The following is a 21,442-nucleotide window of genomic DNA, read 5'->3' as shown; positions in this document are numbered from 1 at the left end:
TCTAACACGCTACACATTATGTCTGTGCAAACTGTTCTCCATCTCTGCATAGTAAAACGCATACTCTCAGACATTTAGTTTAGCACTCACAGGAATGCCACACATACTTAGGCATTGTTTATCGCTCCGAACGGTGCTTTACAACGCTATCTCATTATTTCCTTTCATTGTCGCAGAACTCAGTCTTTTCCCCCTGCAGGTGGGTAAATTAGCCACACAAAGAAGCATCCTTCCAAGTGGCAGCTTTTGAGTAGTTCTATTAGCCATTTACTCTGCAAAACACCTCCTTACCAACATTGATTGGCTAGCATGCATCAAATCCTTAGGATCATGTGCATTAATTGAGAAGAAAATACAGTTCAATAAAGGGAAATTTGAATATAATCGTAGAGCATGTGAAAAAGATTAGCTGTTAGATTTAGAAAGATTTAATATTGTGTGGTGTTCTTTTTTTATGAATCTATAAATATTCTGCAGGTGATGTGTTGGGAACATACTGCACATTGAAATAATTAAAACACTTCTTCATTACAGTTTTACAGTAATTGCCCCCTTTGGTCACATCGTTTCCACCTCATAGTTTCCTCTTTATTAATATTATTTCCTACATTACATACATATATTATTTCCACAGAGACAGTGTGTTCACACAATTCAGGTAAGTTTGAGCGTTTTGTTTGAAAGAAACATTAACAAAAAGAGAAAAAGCTTTAGAAAGTTTACAATCAGGAGTAACAATATTTATTTATGTTCTTATGTACTTTGTCCAGGTGGGAACAAACTCAAAGGACAGAAGTTCCGTCTGGACTGGGCCTGGATCTCCCTGGAGAAAGAGTACTACGTGGTAGACGAGGAAGACAAGTTCCTGGAGGTGGTGCTCAGGAGGAGAGGATACCTGGGAGAGACATCTTTCATTGGTTAGTCTCTTTTTTCTTCCTGTCTCTCTCTCGCTCTCCTACTCTCGGATCCAAGAGGACATGCTGTTTTTGTTTTTAGGCAAGCAAATGGGTTGGCTCTTGGGATGTCTGTCTGTCTGTCTGTCGGTCAATCGGTTCACCACTTTGGTCCAGACTGAAATATCAGATTGACAATCTCTTACTGTTTTCTTTTCTGTAGCATTCATTTAAACATCCAGTACTTTGCATTACTGTTGACATCAGGTTTGTGTTGGCTCTGTGTTGCTCTTTCTGTGTGTAACAAGCATACAAGTAAAAGTGTGCAGATGACAAGTGTACACAATTTTGTCATTTGCTTCACTGCAGAGTTTTATGTACCCATCATTCACCTGGACTGCTGCTCTACAATACACACATACAGACCAAACGTAATATCCGACTATATGAGCTAAAAAGCAATTGCAACTTCTCCTTTCAACACACACTGTAACCAGATTTATCCTCTAAGTCCTCTATTTCGTTTGGCCTTGGGCCACTTGCAAACATTTTTTATTTTATTTATGAGTTTGAGGAGGCTCGATGAGATAGCTCTAAGGTCAGTGTGGTGCCCTGTGCACAGATGTGACTCTTTGTTTTTACCAGCCCATACAAGAAAACAATGTCATGGAAATTATTTTTGCTAAAAGACTGTTTCAATCCAACAGGTCCTTTTTCCTTGGTGTATTTGTTTCAGATAGGAAAGTGATTTGTCATAGTGAGGACATGAAACAGGCATCAAAAGGAATCAGTGTCAAAAAGCAATACGACACCGTGGAATCAACAAAATCCACAAAAAAACTGCGAGCATAAATAGCGTTGAGATTACTGAGGTTAGATCAAGTCATTGATAAAAAACATCATTAACGTAACTTTCACTCCCTCGTCTCCTTGTCTCCATGTAAAGCAAAGCTGTAGATATGAATGAATATTGATCTGTTACATGAGTTTCACTTGGTGGTTTCTAAGGGCTCTGACGCACGAGTTGACAGATAGCGGTGTATGACTAACTGCCGCCTCACAGTTTTACTGGCACTGTACATTTTATTTTCTCTCATGCACCAGCTAGTTGTTGGTTGTAGTCTTCACAACTGCGTTTTGTAGTGTGTAGCACAATTTATGACAATAGACGGTAGGCGGAGCGAGTCGAGGCATCAATCGATCGTAGTTTTATGTAGGTGGGTTTGATGATTCAGGGCCCTAAACTGCAGTGGGGACAGATTTAAATTAAATTAAGATCAGACCAAATACAAAGTGACAGTTTCACTTAAAAAGGTAACTATTGTTCACATTGTTTGGGTCTAGTTTTTGAAAAAAATTGTCCATTTTCTGAGAAGAAACAAAGCTTCTGTTTCATTTTGTCCCTTTTAAGATCGGTTTTGCTCTTAAAATTCAGCTCACCAAGTTGTTCATCTGCCTTAGGTAGCGTATTACATACTACCCTTAGTCATATTAGAATGCAAAATGAATGAGACATTGTCAGAACAATAAGTGAGTCATCAGCAAACTTAAAAATAAAGCGAGCATCATGCCAGCTGCAGCACTCATCACTGTACAAAACACAGAGAACACACTGCTAGCTCTGTGCAGCTCAAATCTCCAATCCAGCCAGCTACACACACATGGATGCCAGACTTTTTAATAAGCTTTTTGACCAGCAGATGGAGGTGATTTTATGTTGGAAATAATAGCCTAGCATGTTTTTGTGCTTATGTCAGAGTGTTTGCGCAGATTCAAAGGTTAAAAGGATGATGATGGCGTTGTCCCGGAATGCTCCTCTTAGCCCTGACTTTGCCACGCTGCAGCTCAGTCACTCTGCGAGACGCAGCTGTAAGCGGCTTTTACTCTCTCTCACTTCTCATCATCATTCTGATCCCTTTTAATCATTGGGTCAGGTAGCATCACAGTGTTGCAGTTTATGTAAGCTTTAAGACTTATCTACCTGTGTGTGTGTGTGTGTGTGTGTGTGTGTGTGTGTGTGTGTGTGTGTGTGTGTGTGTGTGTGTGTGTGTGTGTGTGTATAATGTATGTGGTTCCTCTCTGGAAGGTTTTGAGTGTATCTCTTGGACACACATGAAAGCTTGCATTCTGACTCTCATCTCTTTGCACAGTTGGTGTGTGAGCTCCTTGTTATCTCCGACAACACATGCACACACATTAATTTTCAAGACCTTCTTTTGAATAAACTAGTGAACTAGTAGATACGGTGCAGAAATGCATCAGTGTGAAAGTGCTTTGCTAGCTACAACATGTTGAGCTGAGACATATTTATGCATAAGTGCCTGGCTTGAAGGGAGAAATTAAAGAGAGAGGATGTTTACTTGTAACCTTAACCAAAAAGTGGCATACGCTTACCCACCAAAGTCACACTGACAACTATGTGTATGTATGCTTGCATGTATCTCTATGTATTTCACTGTCTATATGCCCTGTGTGGACCTGTTCACGCACAGATGATGAAATACAATCTAGTGTAGGGCAACACAGAATGAGAAACAGAAAGTGATCGAACTCTAATAACTTTCATAGATTTCAATTTGCTGCGCTGGTGAACAGAACAATGGAGCAAATGAACCAATAACAGAGTGGTGACATAGGTGGACAAAATAGCAGGAACACCATACAATGCAATCCAATATCATCCAATACCGCCACTGTAATGGGTAATTGTGCCCTTGATTGATTGTAGGTGCCGTTTGTGTCGCTGTTAAGAAAATATCTCATTTGGAGTCAGTGTTGTTGAGGCTCTCTTTGGGTTTCTTTTTGCTAATTTAGCCTTCATGTGTTTGGCTCGAGTCTTGATGGTTTTACTGTTTTCTTCTCGCCACAGTGCATCATTTTTGACGTGTGCGTGAAAGATGTGCTAGAATGGGCTCTTCACAAGCTGTCTAATTTTGCCTTGATTTCGTTGATTGTCAGTTAGCTCACACATACTACTGATTAGAGCTCGGGTTCGTTTCTCAAAATTCCTTTGGGCTTGAATCAGGTCGGGGTTCACGCAAATGTCTCTATGTTGTTCTTTCTACAATCTCTATTTAATATATATGGCAATGGCATTTGTTTTTGGCCTTTTTTTGTAGGCGCACGTTGGAGATCGTGTCACAAACGCCTGTTACTCACTTTAGTTCACTTTAGCTGCTGATATAACAATGTTTTAAATATTGTTTATTTTTACAGTAAAGATTCTGCTTTTTAATCGGGCTCAGGTTCAACAAAAAACTATTCGGGTTCATGCGGGGTTGGGCCTGATCTATTGGGCCCAATAATAACTCTACTGCTGATGGTCGTCAACTGTCAGCTTTATTTAAGGGTTGTTATACACCCACATCAGATAAACAGCATAGGAACCAGAAAACCTCCTTGGTTGTCTTGGTAGTATTTTAAGCATCCTGTCACACTGTCTGAAAGTTGTTCGATCAATGTCATAAAATAGTAAAAAATTGCCATCACAATTTCCCATAGAATGAGATGGCATAATTCAGTTGTTTGTTTTGTTAGATATTTAGATACGGCAAGATATTTAATTTACAATTTTATAAAACCTCGAAAATCATCAAATCTAGAAGCCAGAGACAGCGAATGTTTGGCATTTTTGCTTAAAAGATGACTAACAATTAATTAATTAACAATTGTCAATACATTTTCTTGTTGATTTACGAACTGTCTAAATCTACTAAATAGTTTCAGCTGTAAAGATGGCTACACGTTTATACAGCCAATATGGTCATGAACACCCTCAAACAAGCTCAAAGCTTAAAGTCAGCAGTTTAACTTCAGAACCATTGTTTCATTTCAAACCCTATGTGCTGAATCCGTAGCAAATCCATTATGAATAACACTTTCTCAATTTATGAGCAAGTTTGTGTGAAGTGTGCTAATCGGGGACATGGGAGGGTAGTCACAAAGATCATAAGCTCACTACAAAACCAGAGCTGTAAATTAAAATATAATTAAAATCCTGTAAATATAAATATAAATGAAAAACAAGGAAAGGAAAGGAAAGGAAAGGAAAGGAAAAAATTTAAAAGGTACATACTGTAGAAATTCCAGGCAAAGGTAGACGATGGATGAACAGTAGTATCAGGGATACGAAAAGCAGGGGGGGAAAAACCCAGCGATGTTGTCAGAAGCTTGCTCCCTTAGTTGCACAAAGGTTAGCTGATGAAAGCTGTTACGTTGTGCCAGGCAAAGGTGGAGGAGAGCCGTTACACATGCTTCCATCACAACAGGATGTACGGAGAGGATCAGTGAAGGACGAAAGCAGAGATATGATCAAAGTTCAACGGACTGGACAAGAGCACGGGGATCAGATTGGAGTCTCCTACCACTGTTTTCCATCTTACACCTCACTGTCACTTAACATGCCAACCGTCAGCTTCATTTGTCATGGGGGTGTGCCTTCACCATTACCCGCTGTGTCCTTTGACTTTGTCTCCTGTGACACCGTCCCACCGATTTACCTTCTTTCCTTTTCATCCCTAATCTCTCTTCACCTCATCCCACCGCGGAGAGCATTTGGTTGTTTTGCTTCTAACCTGCTTTTCCTCATCAAAGACACCATGTCACCTATTCCTCCTCCCTTTCTGCCTTACAGCTCAGGGTCTATGCCATAGGCTGTTTTATATTCTTCTTCCTCCCACTCTCCCTTTGTCATTCATCTTATATCTACCTTCTTCTCTCCTGTCTTTCTCACTCCAGCGCAGCACTTGTTCGCTGTCTGTTCTTGCTCTGTCATTTATGTTCCCACTTCCTCGTGTGAGTTCTTGTCTGTGGTTTTTAGACATTGCAGTGTATTTCTATTGGTTCGTCTCTTTGATTTGTCACATCTTCTTGCTCTGTTCCCTTCAAGAAACCCTCCACCCTCCACACTCAAAGTCCTCATCCTCTTTCCTTTCCTGTCCTGTCCTCTCTTCTTCCTATCTTCTTTGAGTGTTTTGAGGAACCCCATGGGGAAACAAGATGGAATTGAATTCTCATTCTTCTTTTTTTATTCCTTGCATAAGTCAAATCTCACTCCTTGAATGCAGTTTTTTGGCCCTTTTCTGCGCTGTCCTTCCTCTGAGATATTAATGGAGGATTGTTTAACAAGGTTTACATTTCCCAGCTTAATCATCTCCTGTGGGATGTATTCCTCATTATCTTTGGCAACCAGGGTGGACGGAGAGACAATTTCATACGAGAATAGAAAGCGTTGTCCCCCTGAACCTCTTTTCTCCAGACGTCCACCTCAGCTGCTTTGATGTGAAATGACCTTTATTGTATAATTTACTTGCTAATCCTACATTTCCTGATGGATTGTATCATTTACATTCATACAAACTCAGCTTGTTGCAGTACAACACAGAGCAAAAGAAAATAAAGTTTGCAGCTATAAACAGAATGTGTGTGTTTGTGTGTGTGTGTGTGTGTGTGTGCGTGTGCGTGTGTCTGTGCGTGTGTATTATGGAGACACAACACAAGGGACTGTGTTGAGGAATAGCATCCTAGAGATCAAAAGCCCTTGGGTGGAAGTACCTCCACCTGCTGTGAAGGAACCCCAGTGCAACCCCAGGCAATGCGTGTCCCTTCCCCACGGGGAGTCCAGCAAACATGGCTGAATGAGGCTCCACCCTTTTAGGATCAGCACCCCTTGTTCTTGTACGCACTCTTTTTGTGTTTGTGTGTGCTCTTTGATGTGGATCAATTGATCATCAGGATAGAAGTATAAGAAAGATAAGATATAAAGAAATCTTCTGTTATGACTATGAGGACACTTTTCGAGTCGTCTGTAGTTTCCTCCCTATACTGCAGAGCAGTCTTCATTGTTCGTGGCAGAGTCCGTTATTAAAAGTGAATTCTCTCAGTTCGTTCTTTGTTTAAAACAGATGCACTTGTTGCATGTCTGATGCCGAGCGGATGCTCAAGACGAGTTTGCTGCCGAGAGTGGTCAATACGCACGTCATGTTCAATTCTGGGATCTGTATTATTTGAATGTGTATGTCAGGCGTCACTGAATCAACCAGGAATGAAACTGTAAAGATCATATCCAGCAATTATGAAGTTGAGATCTACAGTTTATAGGTTCAAAGTTAGTCTGTTTGTTCGAGCCAAACTCTTGTCCACAGCGAGATATCTAAACAGTGTCTCAACAAATGGCCATGAAAGTTGCTGTCGATAGTCAGTCTTGGTCTTTCTTTTTGTTCCCCTATGTGACCCTGCTTTCTGCTGAAGTTTACATTCCTGCAAGAGAAATATAAAAAATCCAATAGCAGATTGCTATGAAATGTACTTGTGCACATCTATGCTCTCCAGAGGATGACTTCTTTGAATCAGAACTTGGATGTAAGTCGAAACTTCTTTAACTTTATTATTAGTTTTATTCTAGTAGAGAAACAGGGCTGAAGCTTAGCCATGTACAGTATTGGTGGCATTGTCTCTGTAGTCTCTGATGCTTCATACTGTTACATTTAATCATATTTGATTAAGAATGTAGCTACTTCATGATAAACTGTTCATTCAAAGGTTTGATGCACCTCATAAAACGTGCCCCAGGTTAAGCTGGTCCACTCAGCAACTGAACCGCCGTAAATCATCTCTAAGATTTCTTGCTGTGTTGAGCAATAGCAGCGTTGTTAGTGTGTCTTCTTGAGAAAGAGCAGAGGAGCAAAGAGAGTTGAAAGATAACAGCCTCATAAAGTGAATGAGGTTGTTATATTTCTTATGTGCTGCTGGCTACAGATCATATCAAATATGAGAGTACAGCATTCAGAAATCTCTTCTCATATTAGAGGTTTGTGATTGAACATAATTACTGAAAGTCCTCACCGGTATAGTAACATGAATGACTGTATAAAAGTGTGTATACCTGTATGTGTATGATTATTTTCTGCTATATTTTTGCATATAATACTCACCGCTCAGCTTGTGTATATGAGCTAATGTGTCTAGTCTCATCTGCATGTGTTTGTCACCTTCTTTTTTTTTTTTTTTTGTATCTGAAAAAGGAAAACAAATCCTTTTGTATGTACAGTCGCATGCATCAGCCTGGCATGGCTCTGCACACCTTGTTCTCGTGAGGCCCTGTGAATGTAGACAAAGGAATGGGAACATCTCATTTCCAAATGTAATACATTATTGTATGGCTTCTGCCACCTGGGTTTCCTTGATGTGCGTTTGATGTGAAACCCAGTGGAACAAGTAAGCTCCACTACTTTGAAGAAGGTGTATTGATGAGCATGAATGTTAGATGGATCGTTGTAAAGTGGATTCGCATGAAAGCCCTATTATAAATGAAATAAGAGACATTCAAAGAGGAGAAAGAGACACACATACACACTTGCATGCATACCTAACCATCATGGTAGCTAATATATCTCAGTAAGGTGGAATATACTTATTTAAACGCTTCAGTCACAAATTCATTTCACACATTTCCTGAGGCTCTTTAAGTGATCAGGGAAGAAAAATAGACGCAACGCTCTTTTTCACACCACTCTCTGAACAACATTAAAGAGTGTGAATATCTAATCTGTTTTTCATCTGTTTCTCTCTTCTCACTGTCACCCTTTAATGGTCGCTTTCTTTGTTTTGTCTTCACTTCTTTCTGACTGTCTTCTTTTATCTATCTGGCCTGCTCTCCGTTCCTTTTCCTTTTTTTTTTACACTATCACTCTCTGTGTCTTTCAGGCATTGGCACCCAGGATGGTAGTGCGAAGAAGGACGAGGATTTCAAGGGCAAGTCCCAGAGGCAGGTCCAGTTCAACCCGGGACAGACCAGAGCCACGTGGCGAGTCCGAATACTGACTGATGGGAAGTATGAGCAGGTGGAGACCTTCCAGATTTTGCTATCGGAGCCGGTGATGGGGGTGATGGAGTTCCCTGCCACAGCAACAGTTGAGATCCTGGATCCTAGTGACGGTCAGTCTTTTATATATGCTGCGATCAGCACACACACACACACACACACACACACACACACACACACACACACACACACACACACACACACACACACACAGATACTTTTAGATTCAGACCATTGAATATTTTTTTATGCTGACAATATTATGGAGGTATTTTTCTCTACATTTAAATTGCAATAGACTATAAAAGCTGAAATGCATTTATTCATTTTTGCACATTTATTCTGAATACTCTCAGAGTTTTTTTCTATCCTGGAAGTTACAATTTTTAGATACTGAATATAGAAGCAGAATATAAGTGTTGGCAGCATTCAATATATACACAGTATATATATATAATGTATGTATATATAATGTATGTATATATATACTGTGTATATATATACATACATTATATATATATATACTGTGTATATACTATATGTATATATACTGTATATCTAGTAGTAGATATACAGTATATATATATATATATACTTATACATATAGTATATATACTATATATGATATATATATAGTATATACTGTATATATATATATATATATACTGTATATATACATACATTATATATATATATATATATATACTGTGTATATATATATATATATACACAGTATATATATATATATATAATGTATGTATATATACAGTATATATATATATATATACTGTATATATATATACTGTATATATACATACATTATATATATATATATATATATATATATATAATGTATGTATATATACAGTATATATATATATATATATATATATATACTGTGTATATATATATATACACAGTATATATATATATATATAATGTATGTATATATACAGTATATATATATATATATATACTGTATATATATATACTGTATATATACATACATTATATATATATATATATATATATATATATAATATATATATATACTGTATATATACATACATATCTATATATATACTGTGTATATATACTATATGTATATATACTGTATATATACATATAGTATATATACAGTATATATATATATATATATATACTGTATGTATATATAATGTATGTATATATACTGTGTGTATATATTTACACAGTATATATATATACTGTATATATACATATAGTATATATACAGTATATATATATATATACTGTATATATACATATAGTATATATATACTGTATATACTATATGTATATATACAGTATATATATATAGTATATATACTGTATGTATATATAATGTATGTATATATACTGTGTGTATATATTTACACAGTATATATATATACTGTATATATACATATAGTATATATACAGTATATATATATATATATACTGTATATATACATATAGTATATATATACTGTATATACTATATGTATATATACAGTATATATATATAGTATATATACAGTATATATATATATATATATATATATATATATATACTGTATATATACTATATGTGTATATATACAGTGTATATATATATATATATATATACTGTTTATATATATACTGTATATATACATATAGTATATATACAGGGATGCCGAGTTTCTGTATTAGGTTCATATATGAAACTCAAACAAACAGATTATAAAGAATTGTCAGTGTAGCGTCCCTATTCCATGTGATATCCATACAATACAAATCAAACTTTAATTGCCTATACGGACAGACAGTAGGATTGGAAATACAAGTTAATTGAGTATATCCAGAACCAGAGGTGTTCGCTTTGTGCACCTGACCAGACAAATATAACAGACACGGTGACATTTATAATGCACACCACATAAAATCCCAACCGCCACTCAAGTATTCCTGTTACAAAGCAATGAAAAATACACAATCCTTTAGTGTATATCACATTTGTTGTGTGAAGTTAACTTGGCACACACAGAATGGAGATTTGTCAACATAAACACTATCTACTGTAGATATAGAGTCGTGTCAGATCTGTTTTGAAGGAGGAGAAATAAGACATGACAGCCAGTGGATATTTGTTGTTGGGACGATGAGTGTGTTCTGTTTTCACACTCACCGAAAATACTGAGTACAATGCTTATTCCTAAAACCCAATGATACATAAAAAGCAGTAGGCCTACTTGTTTATTTATATGTCCATTCCCATCAGGCCAAATCAAAGGCTGCTAGCCACATTTGATATTGCTGTTTAGCTGTGGACATTGGTCAGACCTTAATGGTTAAGTACAGAAAGCGTCTCAGGCACACACACATAAAACTTCAGTTTTTTGTTTTACTTTGTAATCTGCCATTTTCACTCTGCTCCGTCTTTGTGTCTTTGCCTGCAAATTGAAATGTTAATGGAATATTGAGTAGTGCGACAAACTGGCTGCTCTGCTCCCTCAAGACCAGATTTACGCTTCTGCAGCTTTTACATTCAGTTTTTTGTATGCATTGCTCCCCTTCTCGAAACACCTTTTAAATAATTATAGTTGTGCAACAAAGATGGAAACACTGAAGCTTCCATTATAGTAACGCACAACAGCTGCTCTCATCCCTCTCTCTCTCTCTCTTTCATTTGTCTTATCGTTCTCGCTCTTTCACCATGTCGTTATCTCTCTCTTTCTCCCTCTCACATTCTCCCTCCTCCACTCCATCTATTCTCCCCTGTGGGTTAATTATGGTGTGTGTGGAGGGCAGGGGCTGGTTTGTTTTCTGTCATCTCTGGGGATTGTCTAATGTGACAGAGATGTGCCACTCTGTACTCTAATGGGCCAGTGAAGCTTTAGCTATGCCTGTGGCGTTAGCTGTACTCCAGCTTCTTTCTCTAATGATGAAAACTGGCTTTGTCTGGTCTTCATGTTAGCCTGGAGATCCCCTCCCCAGAGCATATGTCAGCTAGGCTAATAGCTTTAGAGAAGCCGAGAGGATCGCTAAGCTTTAACCAAAAGTGTTCCAGAATTAAGGAGAGCGTAACAAGCTGAATTTGTTGGAACAGCACGGACAGTCTCTGTTTGTCTGCACAAATGCCTGGAGCTTTTTTGTTGTTGTATTGTTTTCTTTTTGCTTTAGTTGTAAGAATGGGTATCCTTAACCCCCCTCTGTATTAGCCTGATGCTACTTTAATTAATAACGAGGAGTGGGCTGGTCCTGTAGCCCAATTGCCTGTGGTGACCCCACTTTCAGTGCTGCAGCAGACACAAACTCGGTTTAATTACAGGGTGTGATAGCATATCTTTCCTCCTGCAAAACTTTGTTACTTTCTTCATATATAATCCATGCACAGTGCTGACTGAAGATGAAGGTGGCAGGCAGCCTGCTGTTTGACTGTTTGCTGCAAGCAGCACCAGCATCTTGCTAAAGTCGGTTATATCTTTCTTGCTTCCTTTACAGCAGGAACACTATATATCAGTAGAGCTTACTCTGGTACATTTTGCAACAAGGTCATTCAACTAAATGATGAAAAACTGTTTTTTGCATTTTCATCATTTTTTGTCTGATATTGCAAGGCCAGCTGCAGTCAAGCACATTCTTGAGTAATTATGAGCGCTTCGTCTCACTTAGGATGTACAATCTGACTAATATACACATTAAACGAGGGGCTGCACGTTGTGTGTTTGCTGTGTTTGCTGTGAAAGAAATTATTAACTATGAAACGATCAATAATGGAAAAGTTCTAGGCATAGAAATTTAAGAAAAATTGGCAAGACAATAGCAAGATCAGGGGGAAGTGTTCACTATTTTAACACCCTCTGTTTTTTCTACCCATGAATGTTTTAAAACGACTGTTTTTTTTCCTCTAGGAGGTGAACTTGACCCACTTGGCTAAAAATTTGCTTTTGTAATTCTCGGGTGAATTTAGAGGCACTAGAATAGCGAAGTGTGAGGTAAAAGGACTGTGAGGAGAGGAGGTGTGCAGTCAACAGTATGTGTGGAGAGAGAGAGAGAGAGAGAGAGAGAGAGAGAGAGAGAGAGAGAGAGAGAGAGAGAGAGAGAAAATCAGTCTATAGCGGTGTGTGTGTGTGTGTGTGATAGGTAAGCAGTAGACCCCAATCCCCTGCTATGAGTCCCTGTACCCCCTGGGGAGTGACAGATTGTGGGCAGTGACAGAAAGGAGAAAGGGAGGAGAGAGGAGAAGATAGAGAGGAGAGAGAACGATTCAGGGAGAGTTATCGTAAGAGAAGAGACATGTTTGACCCCCTGCAGTGTGTAAAATTGTCTTATGTTGATGACTTCATCCCAAAGAGTAATCTCAGGTGTTGATCTCTTTTTACGCTGGGTCTTGAACCAAACATCCAAATCTGTTTATTTTTGCAGATTTTTCGCACTCCAGCGCTTTGCCATTTTAATGCAAGTGTTTGTTGTACAAGAAAGCCACAAGTGGCTTAAAGCCCCCATCGTTCATTCGTTCACACGCTCAAAGAGGGATGGGGGAGGGGGAACAGAGTGGAAGATGTGGGAAAAGCTGAAGCTCAGTCCACTCTGATAGTATTTTTATTGGTCCCTGTGCGTCTGTGGAAAATAACTCCAACTTTCTATAATGAAAGTAAGTTCTTTGCTTTGATAGATGATGCTTTCACTGGCTCTAATTCTCTCTCTGAATCACAAAGTCCGCTCAGAGAGTGTCGTTGAGAACGAGAGAAAAACAATGAGAAAGATGGTTTCGCTGACCCCTCTGTGTATATAGAAGTCCATGTGTCAAAACTCCCAGCTGATTCCCCTCTGTGGGATGGACTGAGAGGCTTGCATGTATAATTGTCTGCGACACACCAGGCAGTGAGAAAAACTTCCAGAGGGGTCTCTTTGAAGAGCACCTCTGGTTGCATCAAACCGAAAACCGTGATGGAGAGTTATTTTTGAATATGAATAAGCACACCGCAGGACCACCACTGCAATAGATCTGAATAAAAAAAAATGTCAGCTGCGGCTCACTAATGCAGAACCAGAACAAAAGCCTCTATCAGTATTGATGGCCTAATGTACTGTGGATATTTTGCAGATTGTTATACATATCATTACCCTTTTTCTTCTTTCCTCTGACTCCCTCCACTCGTTCTCTTTTCTCCTTCAAACAGAGTCGACTGTGTTCTTCCCTGCACAGATCCACTCAGTGGAGGAAGATATTGGAGAGCTTTTCATCCCAGTACACCGCAGTGGAGACATCAGCCAGGAGCTCATGGTGGTCTGCTACACACAGCAGGGTATAAACTTGCCTTTTTTCACCTCATCTAACCCTTTTACCTTTTGTAGTGTAGCTCACCTGTATGTCGGCTTGCTGGTCACACTGATCACATTACATGTTAAATGTGTATTATTCAAGGCTCAATAATGCATTTTTGACCACATATCCTGTATTCACATACATGTATACATACAAGATATAGATGAAACATTATTAAATGTATTTTATTTTATCATAACAGCATCAAACAACTCTAATAACTTAAATTAATTTGTTGTTTAAGGATATTATAGACATTTAAAAAACAGTCAATTTGAGACACTTGCATCACAGATTGTGCCTTTAAATCTGGTATCCATATTGTTTTTATTGTGATGCTATGAAATCTGTTTACAACACGGCCGACGCACTGAAAGAGATGCAGCTCAACCCACATATAAAAAAATTAAAGTAGCAGAATAAGCTCAGTAGTATTATAATAAACTGTGAGCTGGGTTTTTTTTGTAGTTTATTCAAATCAATAAAATGCTTTCATACAACCTCCACAACAGATTCACTCTCGTTGTGATTATTTTAATTGCTTTAAATGACTTATTTGCAATTTCTTATTTTCATTGGTGTATGTGACAGTGTATGAAAAGGTACAGCTGTTAGACTGTTCTCCTCATGAAATGTAATCCCATGACAATAGGGATAATGAAGGTACTATTGTTGTTATTATTAATAACATTAAGAGTATTGTGTTTTGATTTTTAGAAAACCTGTTGGTCTGTTCCCATTGTGTTCTAGCATTCAAGCGTCTTTGAGTTTCTAGAAAAGCGCTATACAAATATAATGTATTATTATTATTATTACAACAAATACACTGACTGACATGATGGGCTGCAATTAAATGTCAAACCTTCACAAGCCATAATAGCTACAGTGTGAATGTTATGAAGCTGAAAGGTAAAATGTATCTATTACATTATTCATGTTTGTTTGTTAGTCTAATGAGCTCAATAAAATATGAATACATATGATAATTACTACTTCGAATGCAGTGGATCCATTATAGGAACAACAAATATCTGAAGCCTAGCACTAATGTGGAATATCTTTCAATTTCTTTCTAAACTCCTGTCATGGTCACCTGTCCTTTTGCTGGTCCCTCTGAAGGTTCGGCCTCAGGGACGATTCCCACCACCGTCCTGTCTTACTCGGACTTCATCTCCCGCCCCGAGGAGCACGGCAGCGTCCTTCGCTTCGACAAGGGTGAGAGGGAGAAGGAGTGTCGCGTGGTTATTATCGACGACTCTCTGTACGAGGGAGAAGAGAACTTCAACGTCACTCTGTCGATGCCTGTCGGGGGGCGTCTGGGAATGCACTACCCCACCACTAAAGTCCACATCTTGGAAGACATGGATGATGGTAAGGCATGCTGACGCTGTCCCCCATGTTTCTAGTTCACAATTATCTTTCTATGCAAGCTATAATCAGTATATAAAGAAATTCTCACGTTATACAATTTCCCATTAAATGAGATGTACCCAATTCACACTGATGTAAAATTGTGATGAACTTTGGAAAAGGAGAGGCGAGAGAAGATTCAATGTATTTCCGTTTGTTGTGCGTATGAGTAGGGTTTTAAAGAAAAACAACACATGCAAATGAACACGTACAGGAGCATGTAAACATAGTGTGTGGATGTCTACTGTGCAATAAGCTCCGGGAAATTGCCATTAGAGCTTTTTATATCACAGAAGTTTGCTTAATTAAGCTTGTTTACAGACTGGCAGGCTGTCGAGGCATGTTGGAAACACCCTGACATACACTCTTCACCCGCAGCAGACACATGGAATCAAACTCCTGTCTTGCTTGTCGTTCAGATTCAACTTCTAATTAATGTTGAGATTCACGCAGGAGTCCATTGGGACTACATTATGTAGACATGTCGCTGGTCTGTTTTCATCATGTTACAACAGCGTATGGACAAAGTCAATTATATCTTACAACTGGCAGAGAAATGAGTAGAAGTTTTATTTGGGGAGGGACAAGCCTGCTGGGAAATACTTATTTTAATCTACAGGCGTTCTCCACCATTTCACTATTGTGCATTGATTTACTTAATGGAGTAAGAAAGATTGAATGTCTCTGCTCCAGGTGTTTTGTTAACTTCCATTGTTACAGTAAAAGGGAGTACTGGTGTATTACATTTGGGCTGAATTCCTGCAATGTAAAAGAAGGGGTTGACTTTGCATCAAGGCTTTATAGATAGTGGCATGGAAGTCTTTTTCTGTCCTCATGTACACTGTAGCTCTCGTTCAGGATGTTTAGGCTCATCCACCCATCTGGCATCAAATTATAGAAATGCAAACTTTAATTATTTCCCTGGTTTTGTTTGTAAAATCCTAGTAAACCAATATTTAAAATGAGTTCTGAGTAAAACATTTCCTCAAATAAATAAGATCTGATTGACCTACATCTAGTCCAACTGAGTGTAAATGTTTTGTTAGGCTGCAATGCTCTACATGTATAAATGTGGCTGTGCCCTGAATTCATTTTTTCCTCCTTCCTATTGCTCTCTTACCTTGGTATGTAGAAATTCAACATATTATTAGTCATATTCTGTAGTGCGAAATGGCTGTCTACATTTAGCTGCCATCCAAAATAACAACACAGGGGAAAAAAAGTGTTCTTCAGGCAGAGCAAGGAGAGGAGTTATATTAAATGCCTGTATTTAGTTGGGCATATTGGTTACAACGCTGTTTTCATCATAGAGGATCTGGTTGTCAAAATGTCAACGTTCAGCCTGAAAACACATTTTTGTAGTATGTGGGCCAGGGAATATGTCCAGGTCAAGATTACTGTACATCTTAGAAAAATGAAAACTGCTTTCAGAGACTATTATTCTCTTAGTTTTCCTTTTTAGTAGCTCTTTTATGACATAATTGTTTTTGTATCAGAAAGAATAGTGTCAGAGAGAACTTGTCATGCCATTGCCAGACTGCAGACAACTGAGAGCTCATTTAGGAATACAAACAATTGTGCCAAATTGAATATGTGTGTGTGTGTGTGTGTGTGTGTGTGTGTGTGTGTGTGTGTGTGTGTGTGTGTGTGTGTGTGTGTGCATGGAGGCATCTGGGGGCTAGTTAACAAGAAACTTGACACACTGTCTGATTGTTAGTATATTGTCAGAAGACTTCAGTCGTGGTGCTAAGTTCAAAGGAATGGAAAATGTGTTTGTGAAAGCCCAACTCCAGTGAGAGATGATATGTCATTTTTAGCCTCCCGGAGGATAATACACCGTCTGACAGTGCTCTAATACCTGCACCCAGGCAGTCAAACTGCACCCTCCTTCACTTTAATGCAACCGCCAACAGCCAAGGAAAAAACAAGAGTTACGACGCTCTGTGTTTACTTGTGTGCGTCTGCTGTTCTTGTGTGTGTGTGTGTGTGTGTGTGTGTGTGCAAGGCTGTCTGCGTCTGCTGTTCTTGTGTGTGTGTGTGTGTGTGTGTGTGTGTGTTAGCGGTAGACATCAAATTCTGCATCAAAGGTAAATGGTGAGAAAAGTGTGACTGCTAGTGCTCTCTCTTGCCCCATTTTTCCTTCCCCCAGGTTAAAGTCAAGTTCAGTCCACCGTTCTCCTTCCATCTATTTCTCCATTACCCCTCTCTCTCTCTCTCTCTCTCTCTCTCTCTCTCTCTCTCTCTCTCTCTCTCTCTCTCTCTCTCTCACACTTTAGCTGAAAAAAAAAAAACCATGGGTGTCTCCTAGATTTAGTACTTTATCAGATTAAACTCTACAGTACCTGTCTCCCTGAGTGTTGCGCTCCGCTTGGCTGCACACTCTGACTCAAAGTGAGCGCTGTCATCTCCTTGCACCCTGCCAAGGAGAGAGGACACTCAGTTTCTCTCCGTCAGGTGCATGTGGCCACAGCTGAGTTTGTAAATTTGTAGATTAGAGTATTTCTTGGAAACCCAGTCTTTTATTTCAATATTAGTGCAGCCTTACTGTTGGTCACACTGCCAAAGCAGCAGAATCGCTCGCTCATTGCTCTTTTGAACATTATACCCTCGCTGTAGATAAAAAGTGTGTTTTTGTTATCACTTCAGGAGTTAGATTGCAGCAGACTTAGAACTAAAGGAATTATTTTTCACCTATAATCATTATATGGCAACACATTTCAATATTGAAATGATAAATGTGTTTCTTATACATACATGCCATCTTCCAACGTCCGCCATATATCCTCAAATTGTTATAGAAAAGTTATTTTATTTTATTTTCTCTTATTTTCCTTAATTCTGCCTCCTATTTTATACTCATAAACATTTAATATAAAAAGGAAAGAAATAAAAAATGTCACAACAATTTGCACATCAGCATCTGGTAAATGTTTCTTGTTTCAATAGATGCTGATGTGCAAATTGTTGACTTAACACCACATCTTAGTTTGCCAAACCTTTTTGGCTCGTGAATCTTAAAAGGGAAGCAGTGTCTGATTGCAAACTCCTTGTGACAGGCAGTTTTATATTTAAATCAATCAAGCCAAGGAGTGATGGTGAATGTTTTTTAAAGGCTTGAAGAAGTAAAACTGTCCAGTATTTCACAATAAAACACAAACAATTGTGAAAGATGAGACAAAATAAACATAATATATGTAGCAAAACATACAGATCCTAAGCAGCAATTATACGTTTATAACTTAAAGAAAAACAATTTTGCAAGATCTTGTTAGTCAACTCCTTCCAAAAACAGGGTCCCGTCTTTAGAGGACAGCTGAGAATGCTCTATAAACTGTATTTAAAGGCGCAGTGACACACAAATGGCTACAAACACCCACACATAGTAATTATCACAATTTGGCTCTACACCTTCCCCAGCCCTCACACACACTTCAGAGTGCTAAACAACAGGCATGGAACCAGAGGGCAGAGAGGATGCAGTTCTCACTCATCAGTCATCACTCAACTCCCTCTTGTGTTGTCAAGAATGTGTCGTCCCCGGGCACAGTTGGGTCATGTGTGAATGCATGTATATATTAGCACTCAAGCAGAAGTTTCCTCTCTGGGCATACAAGGAATGTGTGCCAGATTGCTTACATAGTATTTAGAGATAAGTGACATGTTTACGCTATAAAGGCATTAACATATTAACACTTACCAGCCCCCATACTGCTTACCAGAGTATTTGGTTAGATGTTTTTATCCATGTGTTTTTCCCACCTACACAATCTGTAATTTTCCTTTTATTCCACTGTTCCACAAATTCTATTTGCATTACAAACCATTGCAACATTTGTTAGGTGAAACCGAGTGTATAGGAGGAAAAGGTATGAGATCTTCAGATCTTTAGAACTGTAACTTCAGTAAATGTTCTCCTTCCCTTAGTTATGTACACTATGCTTAGGTTTTGTTATCTGGCCCAGTTAAAAATAGGAAAGTTCATATACCAGTAAAGTAATATTCAGGAAAAAAAATATCTCTGGACTGCTAAAGCGTTTGATCGCGGAACAAACAAACGGTAATACACAATCTATTTTTGGATTACATGCCAGAATACAAGAAAGCAGCCCAAGTGAGAGAGAGAGTGGAAAAAATGGAGACAGAAGAACTTTCATTCCTTCTGTTTTTTTGGACTTGACAGGGGGGTTTGTGAGAGATGAAGCTGTCAAATACACATTGGACTGCCTCCACTTTGCTGCCTCAGGAAACAATGCTAGTTCAAACAAACCTTTGAGCAGCCTAGGGTGCTGCTTTCTCTCTGTCTCACCATTGCACTATACCACATTCAGAGAAAGACACACCACACACACACACACATATATAGAGGCCTTGTTTTTTCAGTGCTAACTTGGTCTTTTTTTGTTGAAAATACTCAGTGGTTTCCGTCAGAACAATAGTAATGAGGTGGGAGGAGAGGCCAGGAAAGGTTGAAAGGTCAAGCTTCCCTGCAGTTAAATTTCAGACTAATGGGCTGTCGCTGTTTGACCTCTGTGGCCGTCTGCTGGGTTTACTAATGAATCCTTTCAGACTGCGGGTGGCTGCTAACAGGCCTGATGTTACCACAGGTGCACACATAAGGAGAAGAGACAAGTAGCATTAACACTAAACACAAATTGAAATAACAAAGTTTAAAATATGAACTCTGCTACAAAGGTGGCTCATGTGAGGTTGAAAGGCATTAAATAGAATCTGTCAGGTACCAAAGTGTCAATCAATATAAAAATAATAAACAAAAACTGCTAATTGAATTGTTTCTCTTTTGCTTTCTTTGTCTCCAGCTCCAGTGTTTTACTTTGGAGAGGTTGAGTATCATGTGGATGAGAGTGATGGGTACGTGGAGGTCAAAGTGTGGAGGACAGGGACCGATCTGTCCAAGACCGCCACTGCCACCGTCCGCTCGCGCAAGGACGAGCCCGTCTCTGCAGAAGGTAAGCTCCCACTCATAGAGTCAAATGTTTCTTTTGATTCATTTAAACTTTTGAATTTACCAATAAGAACTCCTGCCTGCATTCTGTACTTCATCTCAACGTCTTATCATTCTATTTTTTTCTGATCCTATCGCCCTACTCTCTCTTCTTCCTCTAGCCGGTATTGACTACGTGGGCATCAGTCTTAACCTTGACTTTGCCCCGGGCGTCAGCATGCAGATGTTCAGGGTCACCATTCTGGATGACCTGGGACAGCCAGAGCTGGAGGGGGCTGAGAGCTTTGACCTCGTCCTACGTATGCCAATGAACGGCATCCTGGGAGAACCTGGGAAGACGACAGTCTTCATCAATGACTCGGTGTCTGACTGTGAGTGACTTGATTTACCTCTGTTCTCACCTTCAGTTGGTCGGTTCTGATGGTTAAACAGACATGTATATTTATGGGCCCCAGAGGATGAATGTTATGGTTCACTATTTTTGATTTAGTGAAATGTCTTGACAATTATTACGTGAGGACATCCATGGTGCTGAGGAGGAGAATCCAAGTGAGTTTGATGACATCTATCCTGTAAAATCTACTTGATATATTGGTACAAAAATCATGTCCCCTTCAGGATGCATTGTCATAAGTTTGGTGATTTTTGACTTTTCATTTTGCACCATTACTGCGTCCAATACTTTGGTGTTTTACGGTTTATGATATTCCCATCAGCCTCAGCTGTTCTTTCTGTTTAGTGCTAATTAGCTAATGTTAGCATGCTAAGACACTAAACTAAAGTGCTGAGCATGTTAGCATTGTCATTAGGAGCTGTAGATTATTGTTTTTCTTTGTATAATCTGCATGTTTAATTGGATCTTTCTGTGTCAAATGTGCTATATGAATATATAAGTGTATTGTTATTAGTGAATATAACTGTCTCAAGCATTGAAAAACGATGTGAAAGCCTAACAAAGAACTAATGTCTTTTTGTCTGTTTGTTTTCCCCAGACTGTCAGAAGGACTTCTTTACACTTCAATTTAGCTGCTTTACTAAACACA

At 38.7% G+C, this 21,442-nt stretch overlaps 1 protein-coding gene across 1 annotated transcript in view; it reads left to right on the top strand.

Moving 5' to 3' along the window:
* Positions 1–21,442, top strand: part of frem2a (FRAS1 related extracellular matrix 2a) — a 54,752-nt gene that overhangs the window by 19,168 nt on the left and 14,142 nt on the right. Inside the window, 6 exon segments of the mRNA XM_029449010.1 lie at positions 771–917; positions 8,598–8,828; positions 13,881–14,006; positions 15,146–15,397; positions 20,254–20,403; positions 20,561–20,770. Coding sequence (XP_029304870.1) covers positions 771–917; positions 8,598–8,828; positions 13,881–14,006; positions 15,146–15,397; positions 20,254–20,403; positions 20,561–20,770 — 1,116 coding nt within the window.

Source organism: Cottoperca gobio, chromosome 14 (genome assembly GCF_900634415.1).
Source record: "Cottoperca gobio chromosome 14, fCotGob3.1, whole genome shotgun sequence".
Taxonomy (NCBI): domain Eukaryota; kingdom Metazoa; phylum Chordata; class Actinopteri; order Perciformes; family Bovichtidae; genus Cottoperca; species Cottoperca gobio.
This window is presented reverse-complemented; position numbering and strand designations above follow the sequence as displayed.